This window comes from Lethenteron reissneri, chromosome 43 (assembly GCF_015708825.2).
Source record: "Lethenteron reissneri isolate LAM-NWPU_2019-01 chromosome 43, ASM1570882v1, whole genome shotgun sequence".
Classification (NCBI taxonomy): Eukaryota; Metazoa; Chordata; class Hyperoartia; order Petromyzontiformes; family Petromyzontidae; genus Lethenteron; species Lethenteron reissneri.
In genome coordinates this window covers 7,439,064-7,464,458 of record NC_083821.1, presented here as the reverse complement: position 1 = coordinate 7,464,458, position 25,395 = coordinate 7,439,064, and the positions used below count along the sequence as shown (strand labels likewise).

The 25,395-nt window shown below is 56.2% G+C and overlaps 1 protein-coding gene across 1 annotated transcript in view; it reads left to right on the top strand.

The window, feature by feature from the left end:
* LOC133353311 (plectin-like) overlaps positions 1-25,395 on the top strand; it is a 125,476-nt gene that overhangs the window by 83,423 nt on the left and 16,658 nt on the right. The window contains 14 exon segments of the mRNA XM_061569448.1: positions 473-568; positions 11,869-11,994; positions 12,335-12,487; positions 13,332-13,486; positions 14,665-14,791; positions 16,114-16,297; positions 17,069-17,229; positions 18,895-19,073; positions 19,201-19,339; positions 21,064-21,257; positions 22,268-22,430; positions 22,823-22,906; positions 23,230-23,343; positions 24,584-24,682. Coding sequence (XP_061425432.1) covers positions 473-568; positions 11,869-11,994; positions 12,335-12,487; positions 13,332-13,486; positions 14,665-14,791; positions 16,114-16,297; positions 17,069-17,229; positions 18,895-19,073; positions 19,201-19,339; positions 21,064-21,257; positions 22,268-22,430; positions 22,823-22,906; positions 23,230-23,343; positions 24,584-24,682 — 1,974 coding nt within the window.

Below are 25,395 nucleotides of genomic sequence, written 5' to 3'. Positions count from 1 at the left end.
ACCGTGGGGGGGAAATGTTAACTACCTCTCCTGGTATACATGAGGTCGTGGGTTTGATCCTGATCTTGACCCGTGATCACGTGGATTTTTCTACGGGTTCTCTAGTATTTCTCTCCACATTTAGAATCAACGTGCGTTTGGAGTATTTGGCTACTATAAATTTCCACTTGATGAGCCACTTCGTTGAGCTATCACTTGTGGCCCGGTCGCTTAAGAAAAAGAGCTACATAGCTCAGTGGGCCCCACCGACCACCGTACAACAATAACTTTTTTAAAGAAGTATCTGGAACAATTCCGCCAAACGCTTGCCACGGCCTTGCGGATCATCAGTGGCCCGTCGACAACACGGTTGGAGACTCTTGCAAAAGCCGCAAGGGTGAATCATTTAAAAGCGCCAAACGTACGAAGCGCAGCTGTGCACAGCTCCGTATGTATTTACCCATTAACGTCGCTCGCTCGCTGTCTTCCGCAGTCCTACCTGGCTGCCATGCAGACCCAGTGGAACTGGATCCTGCAGATCTGCTGCTGCATCGAGACACACATCAAGGAGAACACGGCCTACTTCCAGGTGCAGTGGCCCAGCCCACAGTGTCCCAGCCCACGGTGGCCCAGCCCACGGTGACCCAGCTTGGCCCAGCCCACAGTCGCCCAGCCCACAGTGACCCAGCCCACAGTGGCCCAGCCCAAAGTGACCCAGCCCACGGTGGCCCAGCCCACGGTGGCCCAGCTTGACCCAGCCCACAGTGACCCAGCCCACAGTGTCCCAGCTCACAGTGTCCCAGCCCACAGTGACCCAGCTCACGGTGACCCAGCCCACAGTGTCCCAGCCCACAGTGACCCAGCCCACAGTGACCCAGCTCACAGTAACCCAGCCCACAGTGACCCAGCCCACAGTGTCCCAGCTCACAGTGTCCCAGCCCACAGTGTCCCAGCTCACAGTGTCCCAGCTCACAGTGTCCCAGCTCACAGTGTCCCAGCCCACAGTGACCCAGCCCACAGTGTCCCAGCTCACAGTGTCCCAGCCCACAGTGACCCAGCTCACAGTAACCCAGCCCACAGTGTCCCAGCTCACAGTGACCCAGCCCACAGTAACCCAGCCCACAGTGTCCCAGCCCACAGTGACCCAGCTCACAGTAACCCAGCCCACAGTGTCCCAGCCCACAGTGACCCAGCCCACAGTAACCCAGCCCACAGTGTCCCAGCTCACAGTGTCCCAGCTCACAGTGTCCCAGCCCACAGTGACCCAGCTCACAGTAACCCAGCCCACAGTGTCCCAGCTCACAGTGTCCCAGCCCACAGTGTCCCAGCCCACAGTAACCCAGCCCACAGTGTCCCAGCTCACAGTGTCCCAGCTCACAGTAACCCAGCCCACAGTGTCCCAGCCCACAGTGACCCAGCTCACAGTAACCCAGCCCACAGTGTCCCAGCCCACAGTGACCCAGCTCACAGTGTCCCAGCTCACAGTGTCCCAGCCCACAGTGACCCAGCTCACAGTGTCCCAGCTCACAGTGTCCCAGCTCACAGTGTCCCAGCTCACAGTGTCCCAGCTCACAGTGTCCCAGCTCACAGTGTCCCAGCCCACAGTGACCCAGCCCACAGTGTCCCAGCCCACAGTAACCCAGCCCACAGTGTCCCAGCCCACAGTGACCCAGCTCACAGTGTCCCAGCCCACAGTGTCCCAGCTCACAGTGTCCCAGCTCACAGTGTCCCAGCCCACAGTGACCCAGCCCACAGTGTCCCAGCCCACAGTAACCCAGCCCACAGTGTCCCAGCCCACAGTAACCCAGCCCACAGTGTCCCAGCTCACAGTAACCCAGCTCACAGTGTCCCAGATCACAGTGTCCCAGCTCACAGTGTCCCAGCCCACAGTGTCCCAGCTCACAGTAACCCAGCTCACAGTAACCCAGCCCACAGTGTCCCAGCCCACAGTGACCCAGCCCACAGTAACCCAGCCCACAGTGTCCCAGCTCACAGTGTCCCAGCTCACAGTGTCCCAGCCCACAGTGTCCCAGCCCACAGTGACCCAGCCCACAGTGTCCCAGCTCACAGTGTCCCAGCCCACAGTGTCCCAGCCCACAGTAACCCAGCCCACAGTGTCCCAGCTCACAGTGTCCCAGCTCACAGTAACCCAGCCCACAGTGTCCCAGCCCACAGTGACCCAGCTCACAGTAACCCAGCCCACAGTGTCCCAGCCCACAGTGACCCAGCTCACAGTGTCCCAGCTCACAGTGTCCCAGCCCACAGTGACCCAGGCTCACAGTGTCCCAGCTCACAGTGTCCCAGCTCACAGTGTCCCAGCTCACAGTGTCCCAGCTCACAGTGTCCCAGCTCACAGTGTCCCAGCCCACAGTGACCCAGCCCACAGTGTCCCAGCCCACAGTAACCCAGCCCACAGTGTCCCAGCCCACAGTGACCCAGCTCACAGTGTCCCAGCCCACAGTGTCCCAGCTCACAGTGTCCCAGCTCACAGTGTCCCAGCCCACAGTGACCCAGCCCACAGTGTCCCAGCCCACAGTAACCCAGCCCACAGTGTCCCAGCCCACAGTAACCCAGCCCACAGTGTCCCAGCTCACAGTAACCCAGCTCACAGTGTCCCAGATCACAGTGTCCCAGCTCACAGTGTCCCAGCCCACAGTGTCCCAGCTCACAGTAACCCAGCTCACAGTAACCCAGCCCACAGTGTCCCAGCCCACAGTGACCCAGCCCACAGTAACCCAGCCCACAGTGTCCCAGCTCACAGTGTCCCAGCTCACAGTGTCCCAGCCCACAGTGTCCCAGCCCACAGTGACCCAGCTCACAGTAACCCAGCCCACAGTGTCCCAGCCCACAGTGACCCAGCTCACAGTGTCCCAGCTCACAGTGTCCCAGCCCACAGTGACCCAGCTCACAGTGTCCCAGCTCACAGTGTCCCAGCTCACAGTGTCCCAGCTCACAGTGTCCCAGCTCACAGTGACCCAGCCCACAGTGTCCCAGCCCACAGTAACCCAGCCCACAGTGTCCCAGCCCACAGTGACCCAGCTCACAGTGTCCCAGCTCACAGTGTCCCAGCCCACAGTGTCCCAGCTCACAGTGTCCCAGCTCACAGTGTCCCAGCTCACAGTGTCCCAGCTCACAGTGTCCCAGCTCACAGTGACCCAGCCCACAGTGTCCCAGCTCACAGTGTCCCAGCTCACAGTGTCCCAGCTCACAGTGTCCCAGCTCACAGTGTCCCAGCCCACAGTGACCCAGCCCACAGTGTCCCAGCCCACAGTAACCCAGCCCACAGTGTCCCAGCCCACAGTGACCCAGCTCACAGTGTCCCAGCTCACAGTGTCCCAGCCCACAGTGTCCCAGCTCACAGTGTCCCAGCTCTCAGTGTCCCAGCTCACAGTGTCCCAGCTCACAGTGTCCCAGCCCACAGTGTCCCAGCTCACAGTGTCCCAGCCCACAGTGACCCAGCTCACAGTGTCCCAGCTCACAGTGTCCCAGCTCACAGTGTCCCAGCCCACAGTGTCCCAGCCCACAGTGACCCAGCTCACAGTGTCCCAGCTCACAGTGTCCCAGCTCACAGTGTCCCAGCCCACAGTGACCCAGCTCACAGTGACCCAGCTCACAGTGTCCCAGCTCACAGTGACCCAGCTCACAGTGTCCCAGCCCACAGTGTCCCAGCCCACAGTGACCCAGCTCACAGTGACCCAGCTCACAGTGTCCCAGCTCACAGTGACCCAGCTCACAGTGACCCAGCCCACAGTGTCCCAGCCCACAGTGACCCAGCCCACAGTGTCCCAGCTCACAGTGTCCCAGCCCACAGTGTCCCAGCTCACAGTAACCCAGCCCACAGTGTCCCAGCCCACAGTGTCCCAGCCCACAGTGTCCCAGCCCACAGTGTCCCAGCCCACAGTGACCCAGCTCACAGTGTCCCAGCTCACAGTAACCCAGCCCACAGTGTCCCAGCCCACAGTGTCCCAGCTCACAGTAACCCAGCCCACAGTGTCCCAGCCCACAGTGACCCAGCTCACAGTGTCCCAGCTCACAGTAACCCAGCCCACAGTGTCCCAGCCCACAGTGTCCCAGCCCACAGTGTCCCAGCTCACAGTGTCCCAGCCCACAGTGACCCAGCTCACAGTGTCCCAGCTCACAGTGTCCCAGCCCACAGTGTCCCAGCTCACAGTAACCCAGCCCACAGTGTCCCAGCCCACAGTGTCCCAGCTCACAGTGTCCCAGCTCACAGTGTCCCAGCCCACAGTGACCCAGCCCACAGTGTCCCAGCCCACAGTAACCCAGCCCACAGTGTCCCAGCCCACAGTGTCCCAGCTCACAGTGTCCCAGCCCACAGTGTCCCAGCTCACAGTGTCCCAGCCCACAGTGTCCCAGCCCACAGTGACCCAGCTCACAGTAACCCAGCCCACAGTGTCCCAGCCCACAGTGTCCCAGCTCACAGTAACCCAGCCCACAGTGTCCCAGCCCACAGTGACCCAGCTCACAGTGACCCAGCCCACAGTGTCCCAGCTCACAGTGACCCAGCCCACAGTGTCCCAGCCCACAGTGTCCCAGCCCACAGTGTCCCAGCTCACAGTGTCCCAGCCCACAGTGTCCCAGCTCACAGTGACCCAGCCCACAGTGTCCCAGCTCACAGTGACCCAGCCCACAGTGTCCCAGCCCACAGTGTCCCAGCCCACAGTGTCCCAGCTCACAGTGTCCCAGCCCACAGTGTCCCAGCCCACAGTGACCCAGCTCACAGTGTCCCAGCTCACAGTGTCCCAGCCCACAGTGTCCCAGCCCACAGTGACCCAGCTCACAGTGTCCCAGCCCACAGTGTCCCAGCCCACAGTGACCCAGCTCACAGTGTCCCAGCTCACAGTGTCCCAGCCCACAGTGACCCAGCTCACAGTGTCCCAGCCCACAGTGTCCCAGCTCACAGTAACCCAGCCCACAGTGTCCCAGCCCACAGTGACCCAGCCCACAGTGACCCAGCTCACAGTAACCCAGCCCACAGTGTCCCAGCCCACAGTGTCCCAGCCCACAGTGACCCAGCTCACAGTGTCCCAGCTCACAGTGTCCCAGCCCACAGTGTCCCAGCCCACAGTGACCCAGCCCACAGTGTCCCAGCCCACAGTGACCCAGCTCACAGTAACCCAGCCCACAGTGTCCCAGCCCACAGTGTCCCAGCTCACAGTAACCCAGCCCACAGTGTCCCAGCCCACAGTGTCCCAGCTCACAGTAACCCAGCCCACAGTGTCCCAGCCCACAGTGACCCAGCTCACAGTGTCCCAGCTCACAGTGTCCCAGCTCACAGTGACCCAGCCCACAGTGATCCAGCCCACAGTGACCCAGCTCACAGTGACCCAGCCCACAGTGTCCCAGCCCACAGTGACCCAGCTCACAGTGACCCAGCTCACAGTGTCCCAGCTCACAGTGTCCCAGCTCACAGTGTCCCAGCTCACAGTGTCCCAGCTCACAGTGTCCCAGCTCACAGTGTCCCAGCCCACAGTGACCCAGCCCACAGTGTCCCAGCCCACAGTAACCCAGCCCACAGTGTCCCAGCCCACAGTGTCCCAGCTCACAGTAACCCAGCTCACAGTAACCCAGCCCACAGTGTCCCAGCTCACAGTAACCCAGCTCACAGTAACCCAGCCCACAGTAACCCAGCCCACAGTGTCCCAGCCCACAGTGTCCCAGCCCACAGTGACCCAGCTCACAGTAACCCAGCCCACAGTGTCCCAGCCCACAGTGACCCAGCTCACAGTAACCCAGCCCACAGTGTCCCAGCCCACAGTGTCCCAGCTCACAGTGTCCCAGCTCACAGTGTCCCAGCCCACAGTGACCCAGCTCACAGTAACCCAGCCCACAGTGTCCCAGCCCACAGTGTCCCAGCCCACAGTAACCCAGCCCACAGTAACCCAGCCCACAGTGTCCCAGCCCACAGTGTCCCAGCCCACAGTGACCCAGCTCACAGTAACCCAGCCCACAGTGTCCCAGCCCACAGTGACCCAGCTCACAGTAACCCAGCCCACAGTGTCCCAGCCCACAGTGTCCCAGCTCACAGTGTCCCAGCTCACAGTGTCCCAGCCCACAGTGACCCAGCTCACAGTAACCCAGCCCACAGTGTCCCAGCCCACAGTGTCCCAGCCCACAGTAACCCAGCCCACAGTGTCCCAGCTCACAGTGTCCCAGCCCACAGTGTCCCAGCCCACAGTGACCCAGCTCACAGTAACCCAGCCCACAGTGTCCCAGCCCACAGTGTCCCAGCTCACAGTAACCCAGCCCACAGTGTCCCAGCCCACAGTGACCCAGCTCACAGTGACCCAGCCCACAGTGTCCCAGCTCACAGTGACCCAGCCCACAGTGTCCCAGCCCACAGTGTCCCAGCCCACAGTGTCCCAGCTCACAGTGTCCCAGCCCACAGTGTCCCAGCTCACAGTGACCCAGCCCACAGTGTCCCAGCTCACAGTGACCCAGCCCACAGTGTCCCAGCCCACAGTGTCCCAGCCCACAGTGTCCCAGCTCACAGTGTCCCAGCCCACAGTGTCCCAGCCCACAGTGACCCAGCTCACAGTGTCCCAGCTCACAGTGTCCCAGCCCACAGTGTCCCAGCCCACAGTGACCCAGCTCACAGTGTCCCAGCCCACAGTGTCCCAGCCCACAGTGACCCAGCTCACAGTGTCCCAGCTCACAGTGTCCCAGCCCACAGTGACCCAGCTCACAGTGACCCAGCTCACAGTGTCCCAGCTCACAGTGACCCAGCTCACAGTGTCCCAGCCCACAGTGTCCCAGCCCACAGTGACCCAGCTCACAGTGACCCAGCTCACAGTGTCCCAGCTCACAGTGACCCAGCTCACAGTGACCCAGCCCACAGTGTCCCAGCCCACAGTGACCCAGCCCACAGTGTCCCAGCTCACAGTGTCCCAGCCCACAGTGTCCCAGCTCACAGTAACCCAGCCCACAGTGTCCCAGCCCACAGTGTCCCAGCCCACAGTGTCCCAGCCCACAGTGTCCCAGCCCACAGTGACCCAGCTCACAGTGTCCCAGCTCACAGTAACCCAGCCCACAGTGTCCCAGCCCACAGTGTCCCAGCTCACAGTAACCCAGCCCACAGTGTCCCAGCCCACAGTGACCCAGCTCACAGTGTCCCAGCTCACAGTAACCCAGCCCACAGTGTCCCAGCCCACAGTGTCCCAGCCCACAGTGTCCCAGCTCACAGTGTCCCAGCCCACAGTGACCCAGCTCACAGTGTCCCAGCTCACAGTGTCCCAGCCCACAGTGTCCCAGCTCACAGTAACCCAGCCCACAGTGTCCCAGCCCACAGTGTCCCAGCTCACAGTGTCCCAGCTCACAGTGTCCCAGCCCACAGTGACCCAGCCCACAGTGTCCCAGCCCACAGTAACCCAGCCCACAGTGTCCCAGCCCACAGTGTCCCAGCTCACAGTGTCCCAGCCCACAGTGTCCCAGCTCACAGTGTCCCAGCCCACAGTGTCCCAGCCCACAGTGACCCAGCTCACAGTAACCCAGCCCACAGTGTCCCAGCCCACAGTGTCCCAGCTCACAGTAACCCAGCCCACAGTGTCCCAGCCCACAGTGACCCAGCTCACAGTGACCCAGCCCACAGTGTCCCAGCTCACAGTGACCCAGCCCACAGTGTCCCAGCCCACAGTGTCCCAGCCCACAGTGTCCCAGCTCACAGTGTCCCAGCCCACAGTGTCCCAGCTCACAGTGACCCAGCCCACAGTGTCCCAGCTCACAGTGACCCAGCCCACAGTGTCCCAGCCCACAGTGTCCCAGCCCACAGTGTCCCAGCTCACAGTGTCCCAGCCCACAGTGTCCCAGCCCACAGTGACCCAGCTCACAGTGTCCCAGCTCACAGTGTCCCAGCCCACAGTGTCCCAGCCCACAGTGACCCAGCTCACAGTGTCCCAGCCCACAGTGTCCCAGCCCACAGTGACCCAGCTCACAGTGTCCCAGCTCACAGTGTCCCAGCCCACAGTGACCCAGCTCACAGTGTCCCAGCCCACAGTGTCCCAGCTCACAGTAACCCAGCCCACAGTGTCCCAGCCCACAGTGACCCAGCCCACAGTGACCCAGCTCACAGTAACCCAGCCCACAGTGTCCCAGCCCACAGTGTCCCAGCCCACAGTGACCCAGCTCACAGTGTCCCAGCTCACAGTGTCCCAGCCCACAGTGTCCCAGCCCACAGTGACCCAGCCCACAGTGTCCCAGCCCACAGTGACCCAGCTCACAGTAACCCAGCCCACAGTGTCCCAGCCCACAGTGTCCCAGCTCACAGTAACCCAGCCCACAGTGTCCCAGCCCACAGTGTCCCAGCTCACAGTAACCCAGCCCACAGTGTCCCAGCCCACAGTGACCCAGCTCACAGTGTCCCAGCTCACAGTGTCCCAGCTCACAGTGACCCAGCCCACAGTGATCCAGCCCACAGTGACCCAGCTCACAGTGACCCAGCCCACAGTGTCCCAGCCCACAGTGACCCAGCTCACAGTGACCCAGCTCACAGTGTCCCAGCTCACAGTGTCCCAGCTCACAGTGTCCCAGCTCACAGTGTCCCAGCTCACAGTGTCCCAGCTCACAGTGTCCCAGCCCACAGTGACCCAGCCCACAGTGTCCCAGCCCACAGTAACCCAGCCCACAGTGTCCCAGCCCACAGTGTCCCAGCTCACAGTAACCCAGCTCACAGTAACCCAGCCCACAGTGTCCCAGCTCACAGTAACCCAGCTCACAGTAACCCAGCCCACAGTAACCCAGCCCACAGTGTCCCAGCCCACAGTGTCCCAGCCCACAGTGACCCAGCTCACAGTAACCCAGCCCACAGTGTCCCAGCCCACAGTGACCCAGCTCACAGTAACCCAGCCCACAGTGTCCCAGCCCACAGTGTCCCAGCTCACAGTGTCCCAGCTCACAGTGTCCCAGCCCACAGTGACCCAGCTCACAGTAACCCAGCCCACAGTGTCCCAGCCCACAGTGTCCCAGCCCACAGTAACCCAGCCCACAGTGTCCCAGCCCACAGTGTCCCAGCCCACAGTGACCCAGCTCACAGTAACCCAGCCCACAGTGTCCCAGCCCACAGTGACCCAGCTCACAGTAACCCAGCCCACAGTGTCCCAGCCCACAGTGTCCCAGCTCACAGTGTCCCAGCTCACAGTGTCCCAGCCCACAGTGACCCAGCTCACAGTAACCCAGCCCACAGTGTCCCAGCCCACAGTGTCCCAGCCCACAGTAACCCAGCCCACAGTGTCCCAGCTCACAGTGTCCCAGCCCACAGTGTCCCAGCCCACAGTGACCCAGCTCACAGTAACCCAGCCCACAGTGTCCCAGCCCACAGTGTCCCAGCTCACAGTAACCCAGCCCACAGTGTCCCAGCCCACAGTGACCCAGCTCACAGTGACCCAGCCCACAGTGTCCCAGCTCACAGTGACCCAGCCCACAGTGTCCCAGCCCACAGTGTCCCAGCCCACAGTGTCCCAGCTCACAGTGTCCCAGCCCACAGTGTCCCAGCTCACAGTGACCCAGCCCACAGTGTCCCAGCTCACAGTGACCCAGCCCACAGTGTCCCAGCCCACAGTGTCCCAGCCCACAGTGTCCCAGCTCACAGTGTCCCAGCCCACAGTGTCCCAGCCCACAGTGACCCAGCTCACAGTGTCCCAGCTCACAGTGTCCCAGCCCACAGTGTCCCAGCCCACAGTGACCCAGCTCACAGTGTCCCAGCCCACAGTGTCCCAGCCCACAGTGACCCAGCTCACAGTGTCCCAGCTCACAGTGTCCCAGCCCACAGTGACCCAGCTCACAGTGTCCCAGCCCACAGTGTCCCAGCTCACAGTAACCCAGCCCACAGTGTCCCAGCCCACAGTGACCCAGCCCACAGTGACCCAGCTCACAGTAACCCAGCCCACAGTGTCCCAGCCCACAGTGTCCCAGCCCACAGTGACCCAGCTCACAGTGTCCCAGCTCACAGTGTCCCAGCCCACAGTGTCCCAGCCCACAGTGACCCAGCCCACAGTGTCCCAGCCCACAGTGACCCAGCTCACAGTAACCCAGCCCACAGTGTCCCAGCCCACAGTGTCCCAGCTCACAGTAACCCAGCCCACAGTGTCCCAGCCCACAGTGTCCCAGCTCACAGTAACCCAGCCCACAGTGTCCCAGCCCACAGTGACCCAGCTCACAGTGTCCCAGCTCACAGTGTCCCAGCTCACAGTGACCCAGCCCACAGTGATCCAGCCCACAGTGACCCAGCTCACAGTGACCCAGCCCACAGTGTCCCAGCCCACAGTGACCCAGCTCACAGTGACCCAGCTCACAGTGTCCCAGCTCACAGTGTCCCAGCTCACAGTGTCCCAGCTCACAGTGTCCCAGCTCACAGTGTCCCAGCTCACAGTGTCCCAGCCCACAGTGACCCAGCCCACAGTGTCCCAGCCCACAGTAACCCAGCCCACAGTGTCCCAGCCCACAGTGTCCCAGCTCACAGTAACCCAGCTCACAGTAACCCAGCCCACAGTGTCCCAGCTCACAGTAACCCAGCTCACAGTAACCCAGCCCACAGTAACCCAGCCCACAGTGTCCCAGCCCACAGTGTCCCAGCCCACAGTGACCCAGCTCACAGTAACCCAGCCCACAGTGTCCCAGCCCACAGTGACCCAGCTCACAGTAACCCAGCCCACAGTGTCCCAGCCCACAGTGTCCCAGCTCACAGTGTCCCAGCTCACAGTGTCCCAGCCCACAGTGACCCAGCTCACAGTAACCCAGCCCACAGTGTCCCAGCCCACAGTGTCCCAGCCCACAGTAACCCAGCCCACAGTGTCCCAGCTCACGGTGACCCAGCCCACAGTGTCCCAGCCCACAGTGTCCCAGCTCACAGTGTCCCAGCTCACAGTGACCCAGCCCACGGTGGCCCAGCCCACGGTGGCCCAGCTTGACCCAGCCCACAGTGACCCAGCCCACAGTGTCCCAGCCCACAGTGTCCCAGCTCACAGTGACCCAGCTCACGGTGACCCAGCCCACAGTGTCCCAGCCCACAGTGACCCAGCCCACAGTGACCCAGCTCACAGTAACCCAGCCCACAGTGTCCCAGCTCACAGTAACCCAGCCCACAGTGTCCCAGCTCACAGTGTCCCAGCTCACAGTGTCCCAGCTCACAGTGTCCCAGCCCACAGTGTCCCAGCTCACAGTGTCCCAGCCCACAGTGTCCCAGCTCACAGTGACCCAGCCCACAGTGACCCAGCCCACAGTGACCCAGCCCACAGTGACCCAGCCCACAGTGTCCCAGCCCACAGTGACCCAGCTCACAGTGGCCCAGCCCACAGTGACCCAGCCCACGGTGGCCCAGCCCACCGTGGCCCAGCCCACGGTGGCCCAGCCCACGGTGGCCCAGCCCACGGTGGCCCAGCCCACAGTGACCCAGCCCACGGTGGCCCAGCCCACGGTGGCCCAGCCCACGGTGGCCCAGCTCACAGTGACCCAGCCCACAGTGACCCAGCTCACATTGGCACGCTCACAGCTGTGTTATACCTTGGCAAGCAATGAGAACAGGCTCTGCATTGTACACCATCAGCAGAGGGTAACTCCCATCTGCTAGACTAACCTACATAATATGCGCTCTCATTGATATTGACTTAAGTACATCACGGTTGGTCGACGATGATGATAATTTAACTTTTTTTGTTATCAACTTGTTGCTTCAGCTGCTGATGTTGACGAAGCTAAGGATGTTGTAAACGCTGTTGCTGCTGTTTGTAATGACGGTATTGTGGTTGGTGGTGGCTAAGATGACAACAACAACAACGTCATTGATACCGGTGATGTTGCCACTGCTTTGTGGATGACGTAGCTGATTCCGCTCACGATCCTGCCCTTTTCTCGTGCCGCTGTAACGCTTGGCACTTTTAGTTCTTCAAAGAGGCAAAGGATGTGGAGGAGGGCCTCAAGAGCCTGCAGGAGACGATCCGCCGCAAGTACACGTGCGACAAGGCCAGCAGTCTCACACGGCTGGAGGACATCGTCCAGGATTCGATGGTGAGTGTCGATGCGTCGATCAGGACTCTTGTTGCAGGTCCAAGACGTCGGACATCGCTCCGATGAAACGCCTGCGGCATGACCCGAACACACAACGGAGATTCTCTTAGTTCTTTCGGTAAAGTCACGTAGGTAAAAAAAGTGAAATAAAAAATTTATTTTATTAATTTTAATTTCATTTTTTTACCTACGTGACTTTACCGAAAGAACTAAGAGTACACAACGGAGAGCCGTGCAGCACGACCGCTAGAACCTACGCAGCCGTGGTGCGTACGTTCGTCCACTCTGGCGACCTGTGACCTTGTCACCCATCACCCACCCCCACCCCCAACCCGCGCAGGATGAGAAAGAGCAGCTGCTGGAGTACAAGCGCCTGGTGTCGGGGTTGGTGAGCCGCGCCAAGACGATCGTTCAGCTGAAGCCGCGGAGTCCCGAGAACCGCGTGTGGAGCACACTGCCCGTGAAGGCCATCTGCGACTTCAAGCAGCAGGAGGTGAGGCCCCATCGGCGCCGCCGCAGCCACCGCCGTCACCGTAGCCGCCGTGCGCAGTGGCGGCGAGACGCGCCTCGGTGACCCTGGGCGGGGTTTAACAGTGGGGATAATGGATGGGCCAAGTATAGCGCAGATTTGCCAAGAAGGATTTTATGGATGAAAGTGGCCCAATGTCGATTTCTTCTCTGACTGGATTTTAAGTAGAGGTCACAATGGCGGGGCCTGTGTGGAACATCCAGAGCAAATTGATGAAGGGGGTTTAGTCCGTTTAGCGTTTCATTAGTAGCTGATGTGTAAGCTGCATAGCAGCAGTCACAAAGTGGTAGAATGATAGCTCCAGAAATTTGCAGGCACGATCTAATTCCCAGTCAGTCTCTCATCCAAGTACCGTCGAGGCACAAACCTGCTCAACTTTTGAGATCGGACGAGATTGGGGGCGCGTTCAGGGTGGTCGAGTGCTACACGCGACGAAGAAGATCCCTGACTTTGATCTTCCGCTAAGCTTAGGGGCAACAACCTTGAACCGCATCGACTGCACAAACCATGGCAGATGTAGAAATGGAAATTATTTAACTATCTCGTGCGTGACTGTGGTCACCCAGAACAGATCACGGAGCACGTAAAAACTCATTTGCCGATTCACAAAATACGAAGGAGGCATCATCACAGCGATTTTCTCCATTACTTCTGACTCAGTTATCTGGCTCAACCACCTCAATATGCAATTATAGTTATTTCCCTACGTGAACATCAACCATGAGCGGAAGAATAAATCCTCGACAATCGTCCATTACCTGTATCATTAAAGTACGCGTGTATCCATGCCCTTATCGCTAATGTGTAGATCACAATCTACAAGAATGACGAGTGTGTGATGGAGGACAATGCCCAGTGCACCAAGTGGAAGATCATCAATCCCATCGGCAACGAGGCCCTGGTGCCATCCGTGTGCTTCCTCATCGCCCCTCCAAACAAGGACGCCATCGAGCTCGCCACCCGGTAAGGGAACTCTCGCGCAGCGATCACCGGGAACGCCGCAACATCCCACCGTGTCCGTCCGGTGCTCGGCGAGCTGCATTGGCTTCCGGTTGCCGAAGGAATCCGTTGTCAGGTCGTGCTCACGACACAGACGGAGTGCTTGCCACGTATGGACAACAATACCTTGCTGAGCATAAACCGCAACATGAACGCCGGTCAGCGGCTTTTGGCTCGCCATCGAAAATAGACGATCACCGCATCGCTTGCTTTCAGATGCGCTTCCACGGCTATCTGGAACGTTCTTCCTTCCGATTGAAAACGAATTTCTTTAGAAACTGATTTTTGTGTTTAGTTTGTTGTCCTTCCCCCATGCCTCCATTTAGCGCGATTGGCTACGTACAGTGCGAAAGAAGTTCAACGTACATACATACACCACGAGAACGCTGTGTTGACGCATTCACCGTGTTGGTAGATTAACGAGACGAGCCACAGCACTGTGACAGGTCACGCGAGCCAAACTATGGACTATAGAGTAAACCACTGTAGCCTGCAATCCTTCAATAGAGGAGGAGGAATAGCAAAACTACACAAACTCTCTCCTTTAGCCCTCTCGTGCCTAGTAGACCTTGGCTTTGAAATTACAACAAAAAAACTTTTTTCTACCAGGTAAGGCCTACTCAGCTATATAGCTCTTTTTCAGAAGCAACCTGGCCACAAATCATAGCTCAACCAAATGGCTTATCACGTGGGAATTTATATCAGCCAAATACTCTAAACTCACGTTTCCAAATGTGGAAGGAAAAACCGGAGGACCCGGAGAAAAATCTACGTCACCGCGGGGAGAACATGCAAACTCCAAATATACAGGCGTCATGGTCGGGATTAAACCCATGACCTCCTGTGCACCAGGCGAGGAGAAGAGAACCACTTCAGTTGTATTTCACAGTTTTACTGCCTCGTTTTACGAATCGCGTATATAATCTCCTATACGAGGTCCGCAAAGCCCTTCAATCCATATCCTGCCGAGCACAGCTTTATTAGCACGCAAACAATGCAATGGTCAGATGTTTGCCTCTCTATCTCAGTCACCTTTGCAGCTAACCTAAAAATTCCGCCTCGCCCCAAATTCTGCCTAACTCCAGTCAGGCTTTGTGACGTTTTTTTTTTTACCGAATGTTAATTTCGTTCACCTTTTGCAGAATGGACCAGAGCTATCAGAACACCATGACCTTGTGGCACCAGCTGCATGTGAATATGAAGAGCGTCATCTCCTACCTCTACCTCACCAAGGACATTGAGTGCATTCGCAGTTGGACTGTGACAATGGTGAGAGCACGCACGAGCCAACACATGCATTGTTACAATTGGTCGAGGAGCAATTCATAGATACATTTACGTTAAATAATAATGATATAAGAAGCATCACACCGTGTATTGTAATGAATGGTATCAAAATCATGCAATGAATGTTTGCACAGATTATTGCACGATGATAGATTCATACAACTTTAGTTTTTTCCATGCACAGATGAATTGATTTGTCGCTTGAATTGTTACAATTGATCAAATTGCCGTGGGATGATCCATCGCATTCTGAGTTGCGTTGCGTTCTACAAAACAGGGTTTTTATTTACGCTCCCCATCCATCTCCACTCGAAAGTTGTTCCTTCTCATCTGCTGCTCCTGTGTCTGAAATTACCCTTCATTTGCAGTTCACGTTTATAACTCTCAAAGGTTAAATCTGGACCAATGGCTCAAGTCATCCAACACATTTTTTCTCTTCCCTGAGATTCGTATGTTCCACATGCTATTACATTGGCCATATCCCTAACAGTATCTGAGACTTTATCTGGCTGGGTGGCACTCTGGTGAGAGCACTTGACTCACACATTTGAGGACTACAAGTTCAAACCCAGCGGTCAAGTAAATTAAGTACGGTCTCTTCTCCTGTAACGCAGTAGTTGCGTCTTTGAACAGCGTGGCGTTATAATAAATAATGTATAATGTAGGGTAAAGCATAGTCCGCGATTACACATGAAATGCGTACACAGGCTGAACAACGACTGAGGCATGTGGGTAGCATCTAGAAGCATCCAGCAGCATCCCGCCTTATTGTGTGATGTTATGCCGAAGCAGCTGTACGACCGCTTATTCCTACTTGCGCGACGTAGTTTCTGTTCACTGAATCTTGTTATATGCAATTCACATCCACGTTATAAAAAATGTGTTCCAGAATACATTCAACGCATTATATACAATTCGCGTTGGGACAACAATACGCATTACAGGAGAACAGGCTGTACCGCTCTGTGACAAGTCAACATTCGTTGTCCCGTGGAGACCCTCTGATCCTCGTCACGTTAATGTGGAATTTCACAATTGCGAGGGCCACTAAAGGAGACAAGCGCCACCCCATTGCTCATGTTCCTTGCTACAAATTGAATGAATGAAACCTGTGAATTCTAACCGGCACCTCACTGGGACGGAAGAATTGCCAAGAGGGCGCAGGTTCCATCCACTCAAATTTGACAAAACCTCTATTGTGTTCGTGTTGTGGGTTTAATAAGACAAAATCGAACAAATCCTGACCCCCTGCTGCACGACCGCCCTGTCTGTTGACACCACCGCCGCCACGCTGCCGCTTGCAGTTCAAGACGATGCCTCCGGATCAGTACGAGTCGGTGATGAAGAACCTGGAGGTGCACTATGAGGACTTCCTGGAGGACAGCCGCGACTCGCAGCTCTTCTCCAGCACGGACCGCATGACGCTGGAGAGGGACATGAGCTCCTGCAAGCAGTACTTCGACCAGCTGCTCATCACCCTCGAGAGAGGTAGCGTTAGAGCAACCACTCTGTTGGGGGTTGTTTTTCTTTTTGGGGGGGTGGGGGGGGGGCGTTGTTGTTCTACGGCACGGTGTCCCGACGTTTTGTCTGTGCATGCCGGGGGGGCTTCTTCGGGGAGCTGGTAAGCACGCGGAGCGAAAACGACAGGGACATCGTGCCGGCAGAACAACGCGCAGCGTGATGTGGAGCATCTTCTTAAAACGCTGACGAGGGGGGCTGTGGCCAGGTGATGTGAAGGTGTTAAAGCGATGCCGAGCTGGCAGCACTGAGAACATTGTGTTCAAATCTGTCAGGGTCAAATTCTAATATTCCCCGCAAATTTCTCGATCAGTATTACACACCGCGACCATTGGCAGACTTAACGCTCTTCCAAATGAGACTGTCCCGTGCTCTTGAGTAAAAACAAAAATAAACTTAAACAGAATAGGTTTAACACGTAAGCTTTCGCGACCAATATTATCCATAATGAAGGTTTATTTTTAGTTAGATCGCGTGAATATAAACGTGTCGTTAACCCAGCACCACCCGACACAGCCAATTGGTACTATTTGTCTCACGTTAAACAAAACATGCTAATTAGTTACTATTTCACCACACCTGTGTGTTGGTGAGTGAACCCACAACGTGTTCAACGGAATACACTGGAACTTCCACATCTCGTTCAGCAAACTCTCACCCTGAGCCCACGCGCTTTGGCAGACCCACCGAGGCAAGACGAAAGTGACCTCCGTCTCCCGCGCCGCTTTCTTCTGCTTTCAGAGGAGCGCGACGAGAGCATCTGCAGCACCCTCCTGGTGCAGCTGCAGACCATCAGGCGGCGGCTGGAGGCTTCGGAGGACCGCATGATCCGGAACATCCGCTCCCCGCTCGAGCAGCCCGACCCCGTGCAGGAGAGCTCGCAGAGAATCATGGAGCACGAGGTGCGCCTGTAGCGACACGCTCTCGTGGCGACACGCTCTCTTGGTGACACTCTCTCGTAGCGACGCAGCAGCAACATGGGGCTCGGTTTGATTCCTTCGACTCGGGAGATTTGTTTTGCGCCTTCTCCCCACGATTCAGCGTGGGTTTCTTCAGCGTTCCATGGTTTATTCGTGTGACCCTTTGTTGTACTGGCAAAAAAAAGGTCCCATAGATATAACTGCTCAGCCCGAGCTATTCATGGTTTTATGCTTGCATTGCCTGTGTCCTGTTTGCCTTATGGCGTTCTCTGGTCTCATGCTGGTGGTGAGACTAGGCCATAAAGAAGGCTGTCTCTGGTGCAGGCCAATCAATTTCAAGGACGATGCCCATATATTATCAGGGCGTATTTGATTGCATGTTTTGCCACAAGTACGTGTGGTTAATGCAGACTCGATGCCATGCAGTAGGTGTCTATTTGGTGTTTGAACATCTTAACACCTGCGTTATTGCCAGAACAGGTAAAGGTCACGAAACATATTAAACGTAATATTTCTTATCCAAGCATCCCGATGTGGACAAAAAATGACCCCCTGCAAATGACTCAATTGGGACGATAGATAGCAACATTACCTCGGCCTGCAGTACCTTGCTGCCAAGTAAACAAGCAGAATAATAATAACAGTTAACATCCTACTTCTGCATGTGAGCTCCACCAGCTGGCAAGGAGCATTTCTCACAATGTTGAAAGAGGGGAGAGCTACATGTACACGCATTGTCCCGAGCGGTGTATTATTATTATTATTGTTATGATCGTCATGATTACGCACCTGACAAACACCCTTCGATGTCGCGCGAACACTTTTACATATTTCCCAGGGAGCACGATCCTGGGAAAGGCAGGAGAGGTGGCAACCCCCAATCTCAAATAACCCCTCGCCATGATCACGCATTGGCGTGGAGCATCGCGGGTCTTCGCAAAAATATGAGCAGAACTCCATTTGATATCTCCACGAACGAATAATCAAATACATAAGTGAATTCGCCCATCTGCCTATTGCAGTAGTCTTCATTGCAAGGCCCACAGGCCACCGGCTGCCCCTGGTGGCCTTTAGTGCGGCCCCTGACGTGCGGCTCCCGACAATACACACAACACGTGACACCCTCCCCCCCCCCATCGTCATCATTATGCCGCTGTCAAACCAAATGTGTGGAGGCCATCACACTGATGATGTCTTACCCCCTCTGAAAATGAGTGAAGACCACTAGCGTGTTGGTTTTCATAATCAACACAATGAAGCAGCATTTGTTCAAGCAAGCAAACTCAGGGCCGGTTTTGGACGTTCGGGGTTTCATCGGCAGGGTCAGGCTCGCCAAACGAACGCTGCTGGATTACCAGACGTCATTGACTAGCCCGACTCTGCTGATTAGACCCGCCAGGTCGAAGTCAACCCAGAGCGGTGCTTGCTTGAACGAGTGCTGCTAGATAGTGTAGGCCTTGGACTAAAACATGTTTTTTGTTTATACGTGAAAAGGCAAAATTAGTTCTGCTAATATTTGATCAGGCATGTGCAGCACGCATTGACTAAATTTGTTAGTCGACTGGAGAAGTTTGGTGAGTTTTCGGGATCAGCATTTTGGAAAACATGTTACAAACGAGGCCTACTTTTGTGCCCACGTGGATGCAGAAACTCCACCAAGATCTGGAGGACGTAAAGGTGGACTTGAGCCGTGTGGTCACGGAGTGCTCGGAGGTCCTGGCGCAGGGCAACCAGTCCGGCAGCTCGCCGATGCTCAGCTCTGAGCTCAACCACACCACCCAGAAGATGGATCAGCTTCACTCGCTGTCCACCATCTACCTGGAAAGGCAAGGGACACGCCCGGAACACCTCAATCAGACAAAATGTGAACATTCGGGGACGCTCTCAGCCGGCGTTTAATTTGCGTTGCCTATCGAAATGAGATAAGAGCGGTGATTTGTCGTGTTCGTGAAGGCTGAAGAACATCGACTCGGTGGTGCGGAGCTCGCAGGGCGCCGAGACCATCGTGCGCACGTTCGAGAACCGCCTGTGTGAGGACGACACCCTCCCCACAGACGTGCAGGGCATCGAGGCCTACAAGACTCAGCTGAAGGTGACACACCCCACAGCTCCTCACCCTGCCGCCCCCAACATCCTGCACCACCCACACCCCACCTCCCCACCCTGCCACCCCCAACACCCTGCACCACCCACACCCCACCTCCACACCCTGCCACCCCCAACACGCTGCACCACCCACACCCCACCTCCCCACCCTGCCACCCCCAACACCCTGCACCACCCACACCCCACCCCCCCACCCTGCCACCCCCAACACCCTGCACCACCCACACCCCACCTCCCCACCCTGCCACCCTGCCACCCCCAACACCCTGCACCACCCACACCCCACCTCCCCACCCTGCCACCCCCAACACCCTGCACCACCCACACCCCACCTCCCCACCCTGCCACCCCCAACACCCTGCACCACCCACACCCCACCTCCCCACCCTGCCACCCCAAACACCCTGCAACACCCACACCCCACCTCCCCACCCTGCCACCCCCAACACCCTGCACCACCCACACCCCACCCCCCCACCCTGCCACCCCCAACACCCTGCACCACCCACACCGCACCTCCCCACCCTGCCACCCCCAACACCCTGCACCACCCACACCACACCTCCCCACCCTGCCACCCCCAACACCCTGCACCACCCACACCCCACCTCCCCACCCTGCCGCCCCCAACACCCTGCACCACCCACACCCCACCTCCCCACCCTGCCGCCCCCAACACCCTGCACCACCCACACCCCACCTCCCCACCCTGCCACCCCCAACACCCTGCACCACCCACACCACACCTCCCCACCCTGCCACCCCCAACACCCTGCACCACCCACACCCCACCTCCCCACCCTGCCACCCTCAACACCCTGCACCACCCACATCACACCTCCCCACCCTGCCGCCCCCAACACCCTGCACCACCCACACCACACCTCCCCACCCTGCCACCCCCAACACCCTGCACCACCCACACCACACCTCCCCACCCTGCCGCCCCCAACACCCTGCACCACCCACACCACACCTCCCCACCCTGCCACCCCCAACACCCTGCACCACCCACACCCCACCTCCCCACCCTGCCACCCTCAACACCCTGCACCACCCACACCGCACCTCCCCACCCTGCCACCCCCAACACCCTGCACCACCCACACCCCACCTCCCCACCCTGCCACCCCCAACACCCTGCACCACCCACACCGCACCTCCCCACCCTGCCACCCCCAACACCCTCCATCACCCACACTGCACCTCCCCACCCTGCCACCTCAACACCCTGCACCACCCACACCACACCTCCCCACCCTGCCCTGCCCAAAACGCCAAACCCTTTAACACCACACTTGTCTTCTCTTGTAGTCATTGGCGAATGAATTACGACTATGTGAGGTGGCAGGAGGCTTTGGCTAACAGTGCTTCGACGTCTCAAACCTGTTCCTCAGTGTGCGTGCATTCAAACGCAGCCTTTGTTTTCTGGAAGAGCTGAGACGCGCATAGATGGCGCGGTGGGTGACGCAGCCGGTGTCGTACACACGCAATGAACGCGTCGGTAGTGCCGCCCCGGGCCCTGCTTGGCCCCGAGTCAGAATCACATGTGCTGCGAGGCTATCAGCGTACGACGGTACCGCGAGGGCACCGCGACGAGCACGGCTTGGACGCGCCGGTGACGCATAAAACAAAAACGGCGGAAGTACAAGAGCTGAGCCCCCCCCACCTCCCCCCCTCTTGCACTGCCCCGTCACTCTCCCGCCACAGCAATGGCGTTTGGAGGTGGAGCAGAAGAAGGCGGTGTTCTTCGCGATGGAGGACGAGCTGCAGCGGGCGCGCTCCGTCAACGAGCGCATGCTGCGCAGCCATGGCGAGCGCGACGTCGACCTCGACCAGCAGCGGCACAAGGTGGAGCAGCTGCTGGAGCGCTGGGCCGGCGTGCAGACGCAGATCGACTACAGGTGCGGCTCCGGGCGCGAGCGCAGCGGCTGAAACACGTGTGCGAGTGCCGCCCCCTCTTGTGTGGTGTGTGCGCCGTGTGTGTGTGTATGTTGAACTTTTTTCGCAACTCGAAACATATGTTATGGTCATTATTTATTCATTAGAATGAATACGTGTGCACTTCCTGAGAATGGATTAATTTGATAACTGACACACCATCTCTGAAAGCCGACACGAGGGCTCTTGGAGCGTCTCCTCCATGTGACAATCCCTCGTTGGCTGGGGGGTTGGCACATTTTCCATCGACCAAACCCACACGCATTTCTCAGTCAGCCTAGGTCTCTCAAAACTGTGCAGCACACTTTATTAAAGTTTAACACAGAACCACCAGATCTTGGTACCAATCGATTATGGGCACCCGAGCACGTATGTATGTATGTTGAACTTCATTCGCACGTACATAGCCAACCGTGCTAAGCGGAGGTGCCAGGGGAAGGACAACAAACCAAACACAAAAAGTGATTCTACAGAAATGAGTTTTCAATCTAGATGTAAAAGTACATAGATCCAGTGGCTTGCTAATATCTGAAAGAAGAGCATTCCAGATGGCTGCAGAAGCGCATCTGAAAGCGCGCGATGCAGTGACCGTCTTTATTCGATGGGCAGCCAAAAGCCGCTGCGAGGATGACGGGAGTTCGCGTGACGGTTTATGCTTCTTCACGAGATCAACAAGGTTTTGTGGTTCATTTGTGGTCAGGACTTTGTGTGTAATGAGTACGAACACAGGGCGCAAGAGCTCAGTCAACCCCCCTACCCCCCCAATTCAGTTCATGCTGAGGGGTCGATAAAAAAATTACAACTTTGTGGGGAAGTCAAAGCTGGTTGTCATATGGATTGACTCACGCTTTCTGTCGCCGGCTCAGAGCTGTATGGAGGAGGTGAGCACCGCCTCAATGCTCATATAAGCCGGAAACCACTTGGACTTTGGATGTTTGTTTTAACGAATGAATTAATGAATGCATCACTGTAGACTGAGGGAGCTGGACAACCTGGCCAAGCTTCTGCGCAGCTATCGAGAGGGCTCGGGCTGGCTACTCACGTGGGTGGACGACACGCTCAAGCTTCAGGAGAAGCTGCAGGCCACCAAGATAGAGGATGTCCGAGGGCTGGAGGAGCAGCTCGATAGAGAGAAGGTGAATCACATTGTCCCCTCCGACGTGGAATTGACAACACTTTGCTCGGGAAGTCTGACGGATGTGTAGGTGTGTACGCTGAACCTCTTTCGCACCATACGTAGCCAACCGTGCTAATCGGAGGTGCAGGCGGGGGTGAAAGGATAACAAAGTAAACACTAATAAAGTAATTTTAAATAAAGGTGAGTTTTCAATCTATATTTAAAAGTGGATAGCTCCAGTGGCTTCCTAATATCGGAAGGGAGAGCGTTCCAGACGGTCACGGAAGCGCATCTGAAAGTGCACGAAAATGGACACAGCCCGATGCTCGTTTGAGCATGGGGTTGACACTGAATTGGTCACGGTTGTGATCGGCATCAACAGTGAGTTTGATTTTATTCCCTCTCTTGCAGAGCCTGGCCAATGACATTGAGAAGAACCAGATCAAGGTGGATGAGAGCCAGAAGTCTTCCGACCAGTACCACACTGCAGCTAAGGTATGGCCTGCACACATATTAGATTCAAGGGAGAATTAAGGCATATCGTAGTGGTCAATGAATGTTAAACTTGCATACCATGAATGAGCAGTGCATTTAATAATTGTCGGTGAAAAGTCCACCATATCCTGTGGATTGTACCAAATGTTTTGGAAATGCAATGCTAACCAGTTTTGACTTCGGCAGTTGTATAAAAGCATTTGTGTCACTTGAGTCGGTTGGCTCAGCATCAGTTGAAGAGTCTCTTCTTAGCAGTTCTGGATGATGGCTTCGTGGATTGGCAACGTGAGGAATATTGTTTCCACTGCGTTGTGTCTCCCCAGGAATACGAGATGCACCTTCTCATATACAAGGCCACGGCAGACACTCACGGAGGTCTCAAGTCTCCCATCAAGCGCCGCCGCCTGGTCTCCACGTCCGACTCTGTGCTGCAGGAGGTAACGCGCGTGCGAAATGAACAAACACACCCACAAATAAGGCCCCCCGTGTAGCGTTGACATACATTTGGAGCAAGTGCTGTTTACTATGAAGGCCGGCAAGGCACACAAGGGAATGGGTGGCCAGCACAATGCCCAGTCGCCTTTGTCTACTGAGTAGCGATGTTTACACACCGTACCGAGTACTCATTTGAGGTTGAGTCAACTTAGGGGAGGCCCAAGAATGGTTCAGATATTAATCACTGATATTGGTCATGAGCAGGAATCTAACACGGGTCGCCGGGTTTGTAGCTCGGCGTGTCAACCACTGCAACCACTGTTCCCCACACACACAAACACACTTGTACACACATGATAATACTATTTAATTGTTTTATATTTTTATTATTTGTTTATTTCCCTTCTACGTGACTTTATCCGAAAGAACCAAGAATATGAATCCCTGCAGTCACGAAAGCTTTAAATAAAAAAATAATATTTAAGTTGCTTCTAAACCTGCCTCTCCTAGTTTCTGGCTTGTATGGTATATATTAACAGCCCGCTTGTGGTTAACCTTCATGTCAAATATAGTACTCATGTCAGTTTGTTGCTAAATGAGCCAATAGTGGTGCTAAAGCTTAGTGTGCTACCGTGATACAGTTTTGTTCCCATGAATGACATGGTATTGAGTAGGGAAGAACTCCCCTTGTCTGTTACCCTGTCACTCACGACTTCTGTTGTACATGGGAGTCGTTATCAGCAGTAATTTTGTTCCAATTATCCGAAATTAGCCACCATATTTTCCCGTGCATTAGGGGTGTTAAATATCTCCGCGGATAACTGGATCCGTGATATTGCTCCGGCACATCACCAAGAACGAGTGGAGTCCTACCGTAAGCCGTAATGGACAAAACTTTGCTCATCAATAAAAATCTAATTTCAACCATAATGGACACAAGAGGATTGTTAAATTCAACCTCAAGCATATTTAAATGAGAACTCATCACCTATTGTAATCAAGTGGATGCGCCACAAATTATAATGAGAAAAGCTGAGGGTGCAGTCCTGAGGGATATAAATTTGAGACGTGAAAAATTTTGAGTGGTGATCTTATAAAACGTGGGGAAAATTCCGCTTGAACGATGAGTTCAATATCAGACGTAGCAATGAATATAGCCGTGTGGACACGGAGTGTGTGGGCGATGTGCGCCTACCAGGCTGTAACAGCCTTTCGTGTGTGTCTGATGTCTCGCGCTCACAGTACATGACTCTACGGACCCGCTACACGGCCCTTGTCACCATGACAAGCCAATACGTCAAGTTCCTCAACGAGACCCTCAAACGCCTACAGGATGAGCAGGTTAGCGGATGTACACTCGCACATGTATTACGTACTTATGATGAACTTCTTTACCATACTAAGTAGCTGACCGTGCTAATCGGAGGTGCGGGGGGAACAACAAAAAAAACACTGAAAGCAGTTATAGTAATAGGGTTTTACCCTTTTAACTGGCAGCAAAACTGACACCTTTATATAAGGGATCATGTTGTCAGTAACCACAACACTTAGCGGTCAAAATGCAAACAAAAAGACAACTTTGATAATGAATGCACTGTCCTTGAAATTGATTGGTCCACACCCGAGACAGCTTTTCTTCGAGCCTAGTCTCACATGGTGTTGGACCAGATAACTGAAAGCAGTTACGAGGAAATCTGAATCAGCTTGCAGCATATGCATATGCGATGTTTCACTCCAAGCACTTGGACTTTCATGAGACCTGAATGAGTTGGTTGAAGATGCTCCCAGCACGTGAAACGAGGACCATGGGGCATGGTTGGCTACTTATGGTGCGAAATAAGCCAATTGAACATCAGAGAGCAACCCACTTACACGATAGTTGAGCAAAACCCAGTCGCCGGTTTCTGGCACCACTTGTTCGGCAATTGCTAACCACGCACCTCCGATTAGCACGGTTGGCTACCTACGGCGCGAAAGAAGTTTGATGTACATATGCGCACCCAATAGCGCCCCCTCTCTTAACGAGCGCCGTCCGTGTGCGCGTGCGAGGACAG